The 16,642-nt window shown below is 42.4% G+C and overlaps 1 protein-coding gene across 1 annotated transcript in view; it reads right to left on the bottom strand.

Moving 5' to 3' along the window:
• Positions 1–979: 979 nt before the first annotated feature.
• Positions 980–16,642, bottom strand: part of UMPS (uridine monophosphate synthetase) — a 45,692-nt gene continuing 30,029 nt past the window's right edge. Inside the window, exon 6 of the mRNA XM_052654080.1 lies at positions 980–1,505. Coding sequence (XP_052510040.1) covers positions 1,336–1,505 — 170 coding nt within the window. The 3' untranslated portion in view covers positions 980–1,335. The remainder of the gene's footprint in view (positions 1,506–16,642) is intronic.

The following is a 16,642-nucleotide window of genomic DNA, read 5'->3' as shown; positions in this document are numbered from 1 at the left end:
ACTACCCAGAGTCAGAAACACTGGCGCTGGGCCAGCATCTGGCTGAATGAGATTCTGTGTGATTCTGATGCGTGCTGCAGTGCAAGAATCTCAGCGCATCACTGCATAGGCCTCTCAGCCTAGAGGTCACCAAGACTTTGAAGACAATTCCTAACTTTCAGCTCCTCCAGAGTAGCCCCGAGGTCACACCTCTTCCATTTCCTTCCAACCTTATTCTGTGACCATTTCCCTTTCCCAGAGGGGACTTCTCTGGAGCTGCAGCACCGCGACCTGAAGCTGAACTGGACTTCAGGGCAGAGGCGATTAAGTGTAGACTCAAAGATAAGCCTTAAATGGGGCCATTTCAAAATGATCATCTGAGCCCACATCCTTCACTCCCCTCTAAGATGCTTCCTGAACAGACCAAGTTCTTTGGAGAACAGGGATCATCCAGAAACTGAGAATTTCTACGAAAAAGTGCAGTTGTGGCCAGAATAAGAGGGCTGCCTAACTGCCGCATGTGTGAGGAAAGGTGGATGTGCTCAGCCTCACCACTGTGGAAACCCAAGGTGGTTGTCACTACCAACTTCAACTCTGTTGCTGGGCTCCTTTCTATTTCTGAATCTGAAGGCTAACATCCCTCTCTAGCAATGCCCTTTGGGACAATCACGTGGGATCTTCTGACAAACTTCCAAGTGAAACCTGAGCCCTCTTGACACTGTTGTCTTTTGAAATAAATGAAAGAGCAGCTGCTCCATTTGTAATAGAGAAGCCCTCTTCATGTTGAAAGGAAAGCCAGACACAGGCTTCAGGGGCTCATCTCCTGCTTCCCCAGCAGGCCCTCTCCAGTGAGTGAGCGGTAGCAGTGCTGGGAGCTAGCACCATTTAGACACCTGGACTATTACTTTTAGGCAGAATGGCTAAAATTTACATATTATTAGGGTACCACATTAGACACAGAATAAAGGGCACAGAGATGTTGTACTGGTTTTAGGCTCTTTATGACATAAAATTTCTGTCTCACGGCAGTTAAAAGAATCAAAAGGTCTGACCTGGAGATGGTGGGGGGCGGGGAGGCGGGGGGCACAGTCCTCAAATGTGACATTCTAACAGAATAGGGTTTGATTGCCTAACCAACATCAGTCTCAGTAAAAGAAATCTGGAACTGATTATAGTGACAGGGCAGTGATCGTAAGTCACTAAATATTTCCTGTAGACCGTGGTAACTTCAGTTCCACACCGGACCCGTGGAAAAATCCAAGCAGGATTAAAGGCCGCTTATTGCTTCAAGCCAGTAGCATCTCAGGAGTCCATGTGTCTATCTTCAGGGCCACCCCAAAAGCATATCCAAGGGGCTCAAACAGCAAGTCTACTCAAGTAAGCTTCCCAAGCAGCTTTTCTGTACATCTCGGCTGCTTCCAGATGATTAGCTGATGCTATTATGCCCCGGCCCACAATGATGATATCAGAGCCCCGTTTGCCGATGACTTCTTGTGGGCTGTGGTACTGCTGGCCGAGATTATCACCTACAAACACACAGAAGTCTGTTTAATACAGAAAATGAAAAAAACCTGAAATGTCACCTTTCTGAGAAGTATCTAACCTGATTTAAATAGGAATATGCTCTTGTTCACCATGCCCCTTCTACACAGCAACTGAATAAAGGCAGATGAAGAGACTCTTAAACTGGCCAGAGACCTCCACAGTGGAAACATGCTCACCAATTCCTTTTTGATGTCTAATTTTAGAGCATTTACACTTTAACAGTATCCAAAAAAAAAAAAAAATTATTTTGCCCTAAAAGGTTCAATGCTAAATACAATGCAATAAAAATTACCTCACAATTGAAGACTATTTATTTTTTAAGACTATTTAGTATACATTTTAGAATCACAGTGCCACACTGTTGGAAAAGTCCTCATAAGGCATCTGCCCTGATCATCACCACGTGCGTGAAGCTTTCCCTGCAACTCTAACCAAATGCTTAGATTATGTACAGATCCTAATTCTTAATTCCGGCCTTTTTTTTTTTAAGAAATTTTTTTCACTGAAGTGTAACTGACACATGACATTAGTTTCAGGTGTACATCATGATACAGTATTTGGATACATTATACATTATGAATGTACTTGGAAACACTCAGTATTTGGATACATCATCACAGTAAGTCTAGTTAACACCTGTTACCTTATATAACCACAATTTTTTTTTCTTGTGGTAAGAACTTTTAAGATTTACAACTTTCAAGCAGCAACAAGTTTGGCATGCTGTACATTACATCCTCGTGACTTACTCTGTAACTTCAAGTCTCTACCCTTTGACTCCCTTCATCCATTCCATCCATCCCACCCTACAACTCTGGGAACAACCAATCTGTTTTGTCTATGAGCTTGTTCTTTTGGTTCTTAGCTTACATATATAAGGGATCATACACGGTATTCGTCTCTCTCTGACTTACCTCACTTAGCATAGTACCCTCAAGGGTATCCATCCATTCTGTCACAGCTCCTAAGTTTCTTTTGTAATAGCTGAGCGATACTCCACTGTGTGTATACACTGCATCTTCTCCGTCTGCTCACCCAGCTAAGGGCACTTAGCTGGTTTCCCTGTCTTGGCTGTGGTAACTATTGCTGTGAACATGGGGGTGCAGATATTTCTTCGAGTCAGGGTTTTTGTTTTCTTTGGATAAATACCCAGAAGTGGAGCTGCTGGATCATATGGTCTTTCTATTTTTAATTTTTTGAGGAACCTCCATACTGTTTTCCATAGGAGCTGCACCAATTTACATTCTCACATACAGTGCACGAGAGTTCCCTTTTCTCCACATCCTCACCAACACTTGTTATTTCTTGTGATAGTGGGCATCCTTATTTTGTTTCTGATCATAGAGAAAAAGCTTTGATAGTAGTCATTCTAACAAGTGGGAGGTGGTATCTCATTGTGGTTTTGCTTTGCATTTTCCTGATGATTAGTGATGCTGAGCATCTTTTTATGCATTTTTTGGCCATTTGTATTCTTCTTGAAAACTGTCTATTCAGATCCTTTGCCAATTTAAAAAATATTTACCTATTGTTTATTTTTATTTATTTGGCTGTGCTGGGTCTTGGTTGGGGCATGTGGGATCTTTAGTTGGGACATGTGGGATCTAGTTCCCTGACCAGGGATCAAACCTGGGCCCCCTGCTTTGGGAGTATGCAGTCTTGGCCACTGGACCACCGGGGAAATCCCCTTTGCCAATTTTTTAATCTGATTGTTCTGTCGTTCTTATTGAGCTGTATGAATTCTTTACGTTTGTACACTAACCCCTTATCAGACATATGATTTGGAAATATGTTCTATCATTCAGTAAGTGAAAGTGTTAGTTGCTCAGTCGTATCCAACTCTTTGTGACCCCAAGGACTATAGCCTGCCAGGCTATTCTGTCCAAGGGATTCTCCAGGCAAGAATATGGAATGGATTGCCATTTCCTTCTCCAGAGGATCTTCCCAACCCAGGGATCAAACCCAGGTCTCTTGCACTGCAGGCAAACTCTTAACCATCTGAGCCACCAGGGAACAATCATTCAGTAAGTCGCCTTTCTATTTTGCTGATTTCCTTTGCCTTGTGGAAGCTTTCAAGTTTGATGAAGTCCCACTTGTTCATTTCTGCTTTTGTTGTTTTGGAGTCAGATTTTTAAAAAATCATTGAGAAGACTGATGTAGCGATGATTACCACATATGTTTTATTCTAGTAACTGTATGGTTCCAGATTTTACACTCATGGCTTTAATCCATTTTGAATTAAGTTTTGTGTATGGTGTAAGACAGTGGTCCAGTTTCATTCTTTTGCATGTGGCTAATCAGTCTTCCCAACACCACTTTATTAAAGAGGCTGTCCTATCCCCATTGTATATTCTTGGCTCTTTTCAAAAATTAATTGACCATGTATGTGTGGGTTAATTTCTGGGCTATTTTGTTCCATTGATCTAGGTATCTGTTTTTATGTTTTGTAATATAATTTGAAATCAGGGAGTGTGATGCTTCCAGTTTTATACTTCTTTCTCCAGACTGCTTTGGCTATTTGATGCCTTTTGTCATTCCAAAGAAATTTTAGGACTCTGTTCTATTTCTGTGAAAAGTGCTATTGGACTGTTAGTAGGGATTACACTGAATCTGTAGTTTGCTTTGGGTAATTCAGACATCTTTACAAGATTCTTCTAGTATATGAGCATGAAATATCTTTCCATTTCTTTGTGTGCTCATTGTCCTTAAAAAATGATTCTGTCTTATGGTTTTTAGTGTACAGGCCTTTCACCTCCTTGGTTAAATTTACTTGTAGGTATTTTTTCTGATGCAGGTGTAAACAGGATTGTTTTCTTAATTTCTGATTGTTAGTGTATAAAAATACAACAGATTTTTGACTTTGTATCCTGTAACTTAAGTGAATCTGTGTATTAGTTCTAACAGCTTTTTGAGTCTGCGGGGCTTTTATATATAGTGATATGTCTTCTAAAAATAGTGACAGCGGTACTACTTCCTTTACAATTCAGATACTTTCTGTTACACTTTTTCTTGATTAATTTCTCTGGCTAGGATCTCCAAAACTAACCTGAATAAAAGTGGCAAAAGTGGGCATTGCTGTTGTGTTTTTGATTTTAGAGGAAAACCTTTCACCTTTTTTGGTATGATGTTGGCTGTGGTCTTACTTATGTTAAGTTCTCGCTATAGCCACTTTGTTAAGAGTCTTTCTCATAAATGGATGTTGAATTTTGTCAAATACTTTTCCTGCATCTACTGAGTCTCTATTCTTACTTCTGTTGTTTTCTTCCACTTGCATACGAGTTTCTTTACTGGTATGCTTAGATTCCTTTCTCTTCATCTTCTGCTTGTCTGCTATAGGATTGTGCTTTCCATGTGGTTTATTATATATTCTATTTTCAGTTGGTAAGTTTGACTACATTCTAAATCTCTACATGTTCATTCCCTCCACAAAGTTTTATGTTTTTCATGCCACATTTTACATCTTTTTGTCTTATATGTTCTTTAGCTATTAATTCTATAGTTGTAATTATTTTCACTACTTTTGACTCAACCTTTTAAGTGGTTGATCCACTGCTGCTGCTAAGTCACTTCAGTCGTGTCCGACTCTGTGCAACCCCATAGACGGCAGCCCACCAGGCTCCCCCGTCCCTGGGATTCTCCAGGCAAGAACACTGGAGTGGTTGCCATTTCCTTCTCCAATGCATGAAAGTGAAAAGCGAAAGTGAAGTCGCTCAGTCGTGTCTGACTCTTAGCAACCCCATGGACTGCAGCCTACCAGGCTCCTCCGTCCATGGGATTTTGCAGGCAAGAGTACTGGAGAGGGGTGCGATTGCCTTCTCTGGGTTGATGCACTCACTACCTTGACTATATATTTGCTTTTTCAGTGAAACTTACTCTTTCCTAAGTTTTCTTGTTACTAATTAGCACCCTTTCTTTTCAGCCTAAAGAAGTCTTTTTAACATTTCTTGTAGAGCCAGTGTAGCTATGCTTGAACTCATTCAGACTTGCTAATCTGGAAAACTCTCCAATTCTGAGTAACTCCACCGGGTAGAGTTCTTTGTTACAAGCTTTTTTTTCTTCACACTTCTGCTACATTATGCCACTGCTTTCTGATCTGCAAAGTTTCTGCTGAAAAATCTGCTGATAGTCTCATGGTGGAGGTCACGTGTATATAAGAAGTTTTTCTCTTGCTGCTTATAAGATTCTCTCCTTATCTTTAGCTTTTGGTGTTTTTAATTATGATGTGTCTTGATGTGGGTCTCTTTGGGCTCATCTCATCTGGAACACTGGGCTTTCTGCGTCTGGATGTCCATTTCCTTCCCTCGAATAGGGAAGTTTTCAGCCATTATTTCATCACGTAAGTTTCTAGCCTTTTCTCTATCTTTTCTTCTTGGGACTCCGATGATGAGAACGTCAGTCTGCCTGATGCGTCCCGTTAAGTCTTTTAAGCTATCTTTACTTTTTCCTTGTTTGGTTTCTGTCGTGACTGGGTAAGTTCCACTGCCTTTTCCTCAAGTTCCTTTGCTCCACCTGGTCTCCTACTGAACCACTCTACGCTATTTTCAGTTATGCTACTGTGTTCCTCAGCTCTGTGACTAGGATGTCCCACCTCTATTGAAGTGCAGTTTGGGGAGCATCTTTATGACCATTACTTTGAACTCATCATTAGGTAAATTACTTATCTCCATTTCATTAGGGTTTTTTCCCCTGAGGCTTTTATCATGTTCTTTCACTTGGAACACACGCCTCTGTTTCTTCATTCTGCTTTTCTCTGGGTTGGTTTCTATGCATTAGATGAAACACTTGTCTCTCCCAGTCTTGAAGGAATAGCCTGATGTAGGAGATGAACCTTGTCATTCAACCCTTCCCTAGGTCCTGGTTGTTTCTTAGATCTTCTGATTGTCAAAGCAGCCTATTATATTTGTAATAGCTCCCAGTAACTGAGGGTATGCCAAGACTTATCAGTGTCCCAGAGAGAAGGGGGTCTCAATTAAGCACCTAGATTCATTCTCTGATTGCCACGGCTAGGACCTTCAAATCTATGTTGAATAAAAGTGGCAAGAGTGGACATCCTTGCCTTGTTCCCAGTCTTAGAGGAAATGCTTTCAGCTTTTCACTGCTGTGATTTTGTCATACATGGCCTTTAACATGTGGAAGTAGTTCCCTCTATGCCCACTTTCTGGAGAGTCTTCATCATAAAGCTTTTTCTGCATCTATTGAGATGATCATATGGTTTTCATTCTTAGTTTGTTGAGGTGTCACATTACAGATTGATTTGTGGATACTGAAAAACCCTTGCATCCCTGGAATAAATCCCACTTGGTCGTGGTGTATGATCCTTTTAATATATGGCTGGGTTCAGTTTGCTAGTATTTTGTTAAAGATTTTTGTGCCTATATTCATTGGGATTGCTAAGTCACTTCAGTCATGTCCGACTGTGCGACCCCATAGATGGCAGCCCACCAGGCTCCCCCGTCCCTGGGATTCTCCAGGCAAGAACGCTGGAGTGGGTTGCCATTTCCTTCTCCAATGCATGAAAGTGAAGTTGCTCAGTCGTATCCGACTCTTAGTGACCCCATGGACTGCAGTCTACCAGACTCCTCCATCCATGGGGTTTTCCAGGCAAGAGTACTAGAGTGGGGTGCCATTGCCTTCTCCGTTCATTGGGATACTGGCCTGTAATTTAATTTTTTGTGGTATCTTTGTCTGATTTTGGTATCGGGTGATTGGCGGCCTCATAGAATGAATTTGGGAGTGTTCCTTTCTCTGCAGTTTTTTTGGAATCATTTCAGAAGGGCAGGTAACTTTTTCTAAATTTGATAGAACTCAACTATGAAGCCAAGCCATCTGGTCATGGATTTTTGTTGGGAGTTTTTTTATTCAGCTTTAATTTTAGTACTTGTGGTTGGTCTTTCATATTTTCAGTTTCTTACTTGTCCAGTCCTGGGAGTTTATATCTTTCTAAAAATTTGACCATTTCTTCTAGAGTGTCCATTTCATTGGCATATAATTGCTTGTAGTAGTCTCTCATGAGCCTTTGACTTTCTGTGGGGTCTGTAGTAACTTCTATTCTTTCGTATGCATTCAAGCAGTCTGTGTTTTCTGGTTGGAGCATTTAATTCATTTACACTTATACTTTAATTATTGATATGTATGTTCATACTGCCATTTTGTTAATTGGTTTGGATTTGTTTTTGTTCATAGGCCACCTTCTTTTGTTCTCTTGTGATTTGAAGACTATCTTTAGTGTTGTGTTTGGATTCCTTTTCCTTTTGTGTGTATCTACTGTAGATTTTCGGTTTGCCATTAACATGAGGTTTTATATAGCACTCTCTCTATATATATATGTGTGTGTATATATACACACACACACACAAAATTGTTTTAAGTTGTCTCAATTTCAAATGCATTTCTAATATCTTACATTTGCACTCTTTTCATGATTGCTGGTTTTGATATCAGATTTGTATGTGGATGACTCCCTATCTTTATGGGTGCCTTTATTGGTGAGTTCCCCACTCATAATTTTCTTGTTTCTAGTTGGGGCCTTTTCTTTTCCATCTAGAGAAGTTTCTTTAGCATTTGTTGTAAAGCTGTGTTGATGGTGCTGAATACTGTAAAGCTTTTGATTTCTCTAACGTGAATAAGTGCCTTCCTGTGTAGAGTATTCTTGGTTGTAGGTTTTTAATCTTTCATCGTTTAAAATGTATCATGCCACTCCCTTCTGCCCTGCAGAATTTCTGCTGAAAAATCAGCTGATAATCTTACGGGGATTCCCTTTTATGCTATTTGTTGCTTTTAATATGTTCTCTTTAGTTTGATTAATGTCTCAGTGTGTTCCTCCTTGGGTTTATCCTGTATGGGACTCTGTGCTTCCTGGACTTGAGTGTCTCCTTTCCCATTTGGGGAAAGTTTTTGGACATTCTCTCTTAAAATGTTTTCTAAGGTTCTCTCTCTTTCTCCCTCTGGGACCATATAATGTGAATGTTGGTGCATTTACTGTTGTTCCAAAGGTCTCCTTCATGTTTCTTCCTTCTTGTTCACAGCAATGATTTCCACTAACTTTTCAGTTTGTTCCATTTGTTCTATTGCCTCATTTATCTGCTACTGATTTCTATGCATTTTCCATCTGTTTGTTCTTAAAAGCTTTTTTTTGTTCTTTTGGGCTATACCATGCATCGTAATTCCCCAACCAGAGACCGAACCCATGACCCCTGCACTGGGAGCACAGACTCTAACCTGCCGGGCCCCCCGGGAAGTCTCCTAGCTCCTTATTAAACAAGTCTTGCACCAGCTTGTGCCCCCATGCTTTCTGAGGTATTGGATCAGCTTTACTTTGATATCATTACTCTGAATTCTTTTTAAAGTAGATTGCCTATCTTCACTCAGTTGTTGTTCTTAGGTTTTGGTCCTTCATCTGGAATGCATTTCTTAGCCATCTGGTTTTGTCTGATTTTCTGTGTTTGTGGTGTTTTCTTCAGACTGCAGGACTGCTGTAGCTCTTGCTTCTGGTGTCCATACTGTGGTGGCTGAGGTTGCTCCAGGGGTCATGCAGATCTTCTCGTGGGAGAGATGGGTGCCTGCCCACTGGCAGGTGGAGCTGGGTCTTATGTATGGTGAGCAGGGCTATCTCGAGAAGTATGTTTCCAGGTAGCTGTGGGGTCAGGAGGACTTTAAGCAGCCTGTTTGCTGATGGCTGAGTCTGTCTCGACCCTGCAGGTTGTTTGGCCTGAGGCAACCCAGCACTGGAGCCTACAGGCTGTTGTTGGGGCCAGGCCTTGCCAAAACGGTGACCTCTGGGAGAGCTCACACTGATGAATATTTCCTGCAAACTTGGCCACCAGTTAACTTGCCCCCACAGTGAGCCACAGCCAACCTGCACCTTCTCCCGGGGACCCTCCAAGATCCACGCGTAGGTCGGTCCCAGGCTCTTACGGAGTCATTGCTTCCTCTGGGTCCAAGTGCATGTGAAACCTTGTGTGTGCCCCCAGGAGTGGAGTTTGTTTCCCCAGTCCTATGGAGCTGCTGCCCTCAAGCCCACCGACCCCTGCAGTGGAAGCTCAGAATCGAAACCAATGGACCACCAGGGAAGTCCTCCAGCTTTTCACTAGACATTTCTTGTATCAGTTTGTGCCTCCATTCATAGCCAAATACTCTGGGGCTCATTGTCTAGCGTCAGGAAAAGGAGGCTGGGGAGCCTCATGTGGGGCTCAGAACTCACTCCTATGGGAAACCTCTGTGGTGTAATTATTTATTTATCACCCACCTGGCAGGTATGAGATTTAATTAAGGTATAGGCATCCCTCCTACCATCTATTTGTGGCTCCTTCTTTATCTTCAGGTGTAGAATATCTTTTTTGGTAGGTTCGTGTCTTTTTGTTGTTGATGGTTGTTCAGCAGTTAGTTGTGATTCTGGTGTTTTTGTGAGAGGTGAGCTTAAGTCCTTCTACTTTACCACTTTGTCTCCACCCCTGGCAAAATCTTTTGAAGTTTGCAAATACACAGTCCTGCAGGACTGCAAGCATTAAGTCCTGCTGGCCCCCAGGTAAGTTCTTTTTTAGGTGATAACAGCTGCAGTGAGGCACAAGGAGAGCACAAAGATGGTGTCCAGCAGATTATGCGCTCCTGAAAGCACCGTCTTTAACACAAAGGCTGAGCTCCTGGGTCTGCTGCCTCCTGCTGTGTCCTAGGGGTGGTGGCTATTTAAGAACTCCCTCTCTGTTGATGATAGTTCAGTGAAACCTGCAAGTGTAACCCTCACTGGTCACAAGAACCAGCCCATTCAAATATATCCCTCAATGGAAGCTGTAAAAACCAGGGTCCCAATCAGGGATGTAAGTAAGTTCCTTTTTGGGAGATAACAGTGAGCTGGAATGTGGCAGAGAGACAGCACAATGATTGTGTCCACAGCCTCTTTTCCCTGAGAGGATTTCCACAGGGCCACTAGATATCTGCCCCACAGGCCTCTTTCACACACCCTCTTTGTGGGTGCTATCTGTGCAGTGTTTGGGGGTGCCAAGTACTGTCTCTACAGCTCTTATTATCATGGGACCAAACATAAGATCTCCTGACCTTCAGAGCCCAGTAATCAAGGGGTGTTCCTTGGGCAGCAGCTGTAAATATCAGGGGACATGTAAACACTCCTTCCAGGAGATAATGGTGTTCATCAGCAGTTCAGCAAAGGGATAGCGTGAAGATGATGCCCACTGGTCTCCATCCCTGGAGGGAATTCCCACAAGCTCTTGGAGGTACGTGTTAAATTAGATGCCTACCCCTTAGATCAACTCTTAAATATTAGCAGTGAGCCTTTACTTCAAGTCTGAGGATGGGCTGCCTCTGAGTTGGGCCCTGAGCCAGGTAAGTCTCAGATTACTAGTCTTGTGAGTCTTGTGGACACGAGCCCAACTGGGTTTCAGAGCTAGATGTTTTTGGGGCTCATCTCTCAGGTCCAGGTTTTAAAAAAGTTGGGATGCCCGATGTGTAGTTAAAACCCTTTGCTCCTCAGAAAAAGCTCTGGGTTTTGAGTTCCACTTTGCATCTGCGTCTCCATACCAGGGGTGAGGACCCAATATCAAGATGGTTTTTCTTGTTTGCTTAATGTACAGTGCTCAGACAGCTCTTAGGTTTTATCAAGAGGAAACTGTTACGCAGGTAGTTACAGACTCAGCATGTCTGGGAGGAGGTTGGCTCAAGATTAGCCTACATTGCCATCTTGAACCAGAACCCCATTTTTTCCTTCCTTTTAAATTCTGCTGTTCCAGAAGCCTTCTGATAAGTGGCATATCATTATCTTTCAAATCCAAGATGCTTTAAAAATCCCAGATCCTAACTGTACTATCTACTTGAAAAACTATGGCAGCTTCCAATAAATATTACTAACAAGCCAAGTACTTTATGCCAAGACAATGTGCTAAGTACTTTACACACATTATCTCATTTAAGCCTTTCAACAGCTCTGAGGTTCAGAGTTATTGTTATCATGGGACCAAACACTGAGGTTCAGTGTTGTTATCCACATTTTACAGATCAAGAAAATGAGACTTAAACAAGGGAAGTGATTTGTCTAAAGATACTATAAGGGCTAGGAATCCAAATCCAACCTACTCACAAAATGTTTAGCACAAATATAGAGTTTAAAATAAAAACTGTCAAGTACTTTCTTATTTAGTGGCTAAGTTGTGTCCACCTCTTCCATCACTGGATGGACTGCAGTCGTCCAGGCTCCTCTGTCCATGGGATTTCCCAGCAAGAATACTGGTGCGGGTGAACATTTCCTTCTCCAGGGGAACCTTCCTGACCTAGGGGTTGAACGTGCTTGGCAGGTGGATGCTTTACCACTCATCCACCTGAGAAGTCCATCAAGTTACTACAGCAACTCTTCAGTCACTCAGTCGTGTCTGACTCTGAGACCACAGGGACTGCAGCACGTGAGGCCTCCCTGTTCATCACCAACTCTTGGAGTTTACTCAAATTCTGTCCATTGAGTCAGTGATGCCATCCAACCATCTCATCCTCTGTCGTCCCCTTCTCCCGCCTTTAGTGTTTTCCAATGGTCAGTTCTTTGCATCAGGTGGCCAAAGTATTGGAGTTTTAGCTTCAGCATCAGTCCTTCCAATGAATATTCAGGACTAATTTCCTTTAGGATGGACTGCTTGGATCTCCCTGCAGCAAAGGGACTCTCAAGTCCTTTCCAACATCACAGTTCAAAAGCATCAATTCTTCATTGCTCAGCTTTCTTTATTGTCCAACTCTCACATCCATACATGACTAACAGAAAAGCCACAGCTTTGACTAGACAAACCTTTGCTGGCAAAGTAATGTCTCTGCTTTTTAATACGCTGTCTCGGTTGGTCATACTTTTCTTCCAAGGAGTAAGCGTCTTTCAATTTCATGGCTGCAGTCACTATTTGTGGGGGGGGGGGGGGGGGGGGGGGCTCCAAAATTACTGCAGATAAAAGTCTCTCACTGCTTCCCCATCTATTTGCCATGAAGTGATGGGACCAGATGCCATGATCTTAGTTTCCTGAAGGCTGAGCTTTAAGCCAACTTTTTCACTCTCCTCTTTCACTTTCATCAAGAGGCTTTTTAGCTCCTCTTCACTTTCTGCCGTAAGGGTGGTGTCATCTGCATATCTGAGGTGAATGATATTTCTCCTGGCAATCTTGATTCCAGCTTGTGTTTCTTCCAGTCCAGCGTTTCTCATGATGTACTCTGCATATAACTTAAATAAGCAGGGTGACAATATACAGCCTTGACGTACTCCTTTTCCTATTTGGAACCAGTCTGTTGTTCCATGTCCAGTTCTAACTGTTGCTTCCTGACCTGCATACAGATTTCTCAAGAGGCAGGTCAGGTGTTCTGGTATTCCCATCTCTTTCAGAATTTTCCACAGTTTATTGTGATCCACACAGTCAAAGGCTTTGGCATAGTCAATAAAGCAGAAATAGATGTTTTTCTGGAACTCTCTTGCTTTTCCATGATCCAGCAGATGTTGACAATTTGATCTCTTGTTCCTCTGCCTTTTCTAAATCCAGCTTATACTTTGGGAAGTTCACAGTTCACGTGCTGTTTAAGCCAGGCTTGGAGAATTTTGAGCATCACTTTAGTAGCGTGTGAGATGAGTGCAATTGTGCAGTAGTTTGAGCATTCTTTGGGATTGGAATGAAAACTGCCTTTTTCCAGTCCTGTGGCCACTGCTGTGTTTTCCAAATTTGCTGGCATATTGAGTATAGCACTTTTACAGTATCATCTTTCAGGATTTACAATAGCTCAACTACCGTTTCTGTCCTTTATTGTGCCCATCTTTGCGTGAAATGTTTCCTTGGTATCTCTAATTTTCTTGAAGAGATCTCTAGTCTTTTCAATTTTTTTGTTTTCCTCTATTTCTTTGCATTGATCACTGAGGAAGGCTTTCTTATCTCCCCTCGGTATTCTTTGGAACTCTGTATTCAAATGGATATATCTTTCCTTTTCGCCTTTCGCGTCTATTGTTTTCCAGCTATTTCCCCAGCAAGATGGTAGGCGCTGGAGTGACTTTGAGGAGATACCCCATGTCCAAGGGCAAAGGAGAAGCCCCAGCAAGATGGTAGGAGGAGCGAAATTGCATTTAGAATCAAACCCCATACCCGTCAGAGATGCTCAGAGGGCTCAAACATACCTGGTGCACACCAGGACCCAGAGACTGAGACAGAACTGTGTTTGAGTGTCTCTTGAGGAGGTACGGGTCAGCAGTGGACTGCCACATTGGCTGGGTACAGCAGCCTTGGGTATGGCATAAGCCCTCCTGAAGGAGGTCGCCATTAACCCCACCATAGAGCCACCAGAACTTACACAGGACTGGGAAGCAAACTCTTGGCGGGGACAAACAGAACGTTGTGAGCACCAGAAGAAAGGAGCAGTGACCCCCACAAGAGACTGACACAGACTTGCCCAGGAGTCTCTGGTGGAGGCATGGGTCAGTGGTGGCCTGCTGCACGGTGGGGGGTCACCAAGTGTAGCAGTGCCATGGGACCTTTTGAAGAAGGTTGCCATTATCTTCATTACATCCACCGTAATTTGGCCTTGGGTCAAATGACATGGAGGGAACTTGGCCCTGTCCATCAGAACAAGACCCAACTTCCCCCTCAGTCAGTCTCTCCCATCAGGAAGCTTCTGTAAGCCTCTTATCCTTCTCCATCAGAGGGAAGACAGACTGAAAACCACAATCACAGAAAACTAACCAATCTGATCACATGGACCACAGCCTTGTCTAACTCAGTGAAACTATGAGCCATGCCGTGTGGGGCTACCCAAGATGGACGGGTCATAGTGGAGAGTTCTGACAAAACGCAGTCCACTGGAGAAGGGAATGGCAAACCACTTCAGTATTCTTGCCCTGAGAACCCCATGAAGAATATGAACAGGCAAAAAGATGAACGCCCCAGGTCGGTAGGTGCCCAATATGCTACTGGAGATCAGTGGAGAAATAATTCCAGAAAGAGTGAAGAGATGGAGCAAAGCAAAAACACCACCCAGTTGTGGATGTGACTGGTGATGGAAGTAAAGTTCAATGCTGTAAAGAACAATATTGCATAGGAACCTGGAATATTAGGTCCATGAATCAAGACAAACTGGAAGAGGTCAAACAGGAGATGGCAAGAGTGAATGCTGACATTTTACGAAAATCAGTGAACTAAAATGGACTGGAACGGGCGAATTTAACTCAGATGACCATCATATCTACTACTGTGGTCAAGAATACCTTAGAAGAAATGGGGTAGCCATCATAGTCAACAAAAGAGTCTGAAATGCAGTACGTGGGTGCAATCTCAAAAATGACAGAATAATCTCTGTTCATTTTCAAGGCAAATCATTCAATATCACAGTAATCCTAGTCTTTGCCCCAACCAGTAATGCTGAAGAAGCTGAAGTTGAATGGTCTTCAAGACCTATAGGACCTTCTAGAACTAAAACCCCAAAAAGCTGTCCTTTTCATTATAGGGGACTGCAATGTAAAAGTAGAAAGTCAAGAAGTACCTGGAGTAACAGGCAAATTTGGCCTTGGAGTAGAGAATGAAGCAGGGCAAAAGCTAATAGAGTTTTGCCAAGAGAATGCGCTGGTCATAGCAAACACCCTCTTCCAACAACACAAGAGAAGACTCTACACATGGCCATCACCAGATGGTCAATACCGAAATCAGATTGATTATATTCTTTGCAGCCAAAGATGGAGAAGGCTCTATAGAATCAGCAAAAACACGACCAGGAGCTGACTGTGGCTCAGATCATGAACTCCTTATTGCCAAATTCAGACTGAAATTGAAGAAAGTAGGGAAAACCACTAGACCATTCTGGTATAACCTAAATCAAGGCAACTATTATCAAGTCTTAAATAGGTCTTAATAGTCATTCTGCTGAGGCCTACTCTGTGGTATATAAAACCTATGTGAAACTTGAAAAACAGCAGACACCTTCACTATTCTCTAGTCCCAGAGGACCATCTACGTTTTTTTTGTTTTTGGTTAACCTGCAATGTTTTTTGTTTAAACTACTTAACTGAAAGCAAAACCCCAAAAAGGATGACTTTCATTTTAAGTGTTGTTTATAAAAAATAATTAGTTCTGTCAAGGTTAATAGGTATCCAACAGTTGAAGTATTTCAGGATTTAAAAGCAACTAAGCTTTACCAAATCTATAGTCTCATTCATTATGTTCTCAATATTATCATTCCATCCACAGAAACACCAATTCTTGCATCTGCTCCTATATAGTGTATTTATCCATCCTGTCAACACTTGTGTATTTATAGAACATTTATGATGCACAGGGGTACTGTGCTAGAGTATATGCATTCTTCAGAAAGAGATCTCATCCTCAAAGGGTTTCTAGCCTAATAAAAGTATTCCAAATACCCTACATGTGCAAAATATATGTACAACAATGTTAAGTTTATAAAAAGTTCAAGTGTATCCACAGTGAAATGACTGAACATATTACAGCCCAATTGTAACTAGGATACACTAAGGGGTTGTAAAAAAGGTAACTCTAGATTACCTTAGGAAACATAACAAGCAGCAAGCACATATACAAGTCACTTCAGTCATGTAAGACTTGTTTCCCTATGGACTGTAGCCACCAGGCTCCTCTGTCCATAGGATTCTCCAAGCAAGAATACGGGAGTGGGCTGCCATTCCCTTCTCCAGGGGAATCCTCCTGAGCCAGAGATTGAACCCATGTTTCTTATGCTTCCTGATTGGCAGGTGGGTTCTTTACCGCCAGCACCACCTCGGAAGCCCCACCTCTGGGTGTGGAAACATGGGCTGGCACGTACACAAACATTCTCCATACTCTAAGAAGCAGAACTGCTTGCATCTTAAACAGTTTTGCTGAGAACCAGATGTTCACAGTTCCAGTCTTAAGGAAAGAGACAGAAAGTGGAATAAACTCCCATACTTGTGATAAGCAAGGTTTCTCATACAATAACTAATTCAGGAAAAATATTTCCAGATCACCATTTCTTCCCCATTCAAACCAGAGTGATCCAGATGGAAGAAATGTCAAGTTCGCCTCCTCCCACAAATACATCAAAAAATACATCTACACATGGAACAAGTCTCACAGAATACCTACAGAATGCTGGCAGAGGACATCACACTTCTGAAAGG

Source organism: Budorcas taxicolor, chromosome 1, assembly GCF_023091745.1.
Source record: "Budorcas taxicolor isolate Tak-1 chromosome 1, Takin1.1, whole genome shotgun sequence".
Lineage (NCBI taxonomy): Eukaryota > Metazoa > Chordata > Mammalia > Artiodactyla > Bovidae > Budorcas > Budorcas taxicolor.
Note: the sequence above shows the minus strand (reverse complement) of the source record. Positions and strands in the feature narration are given on the sequence as shown.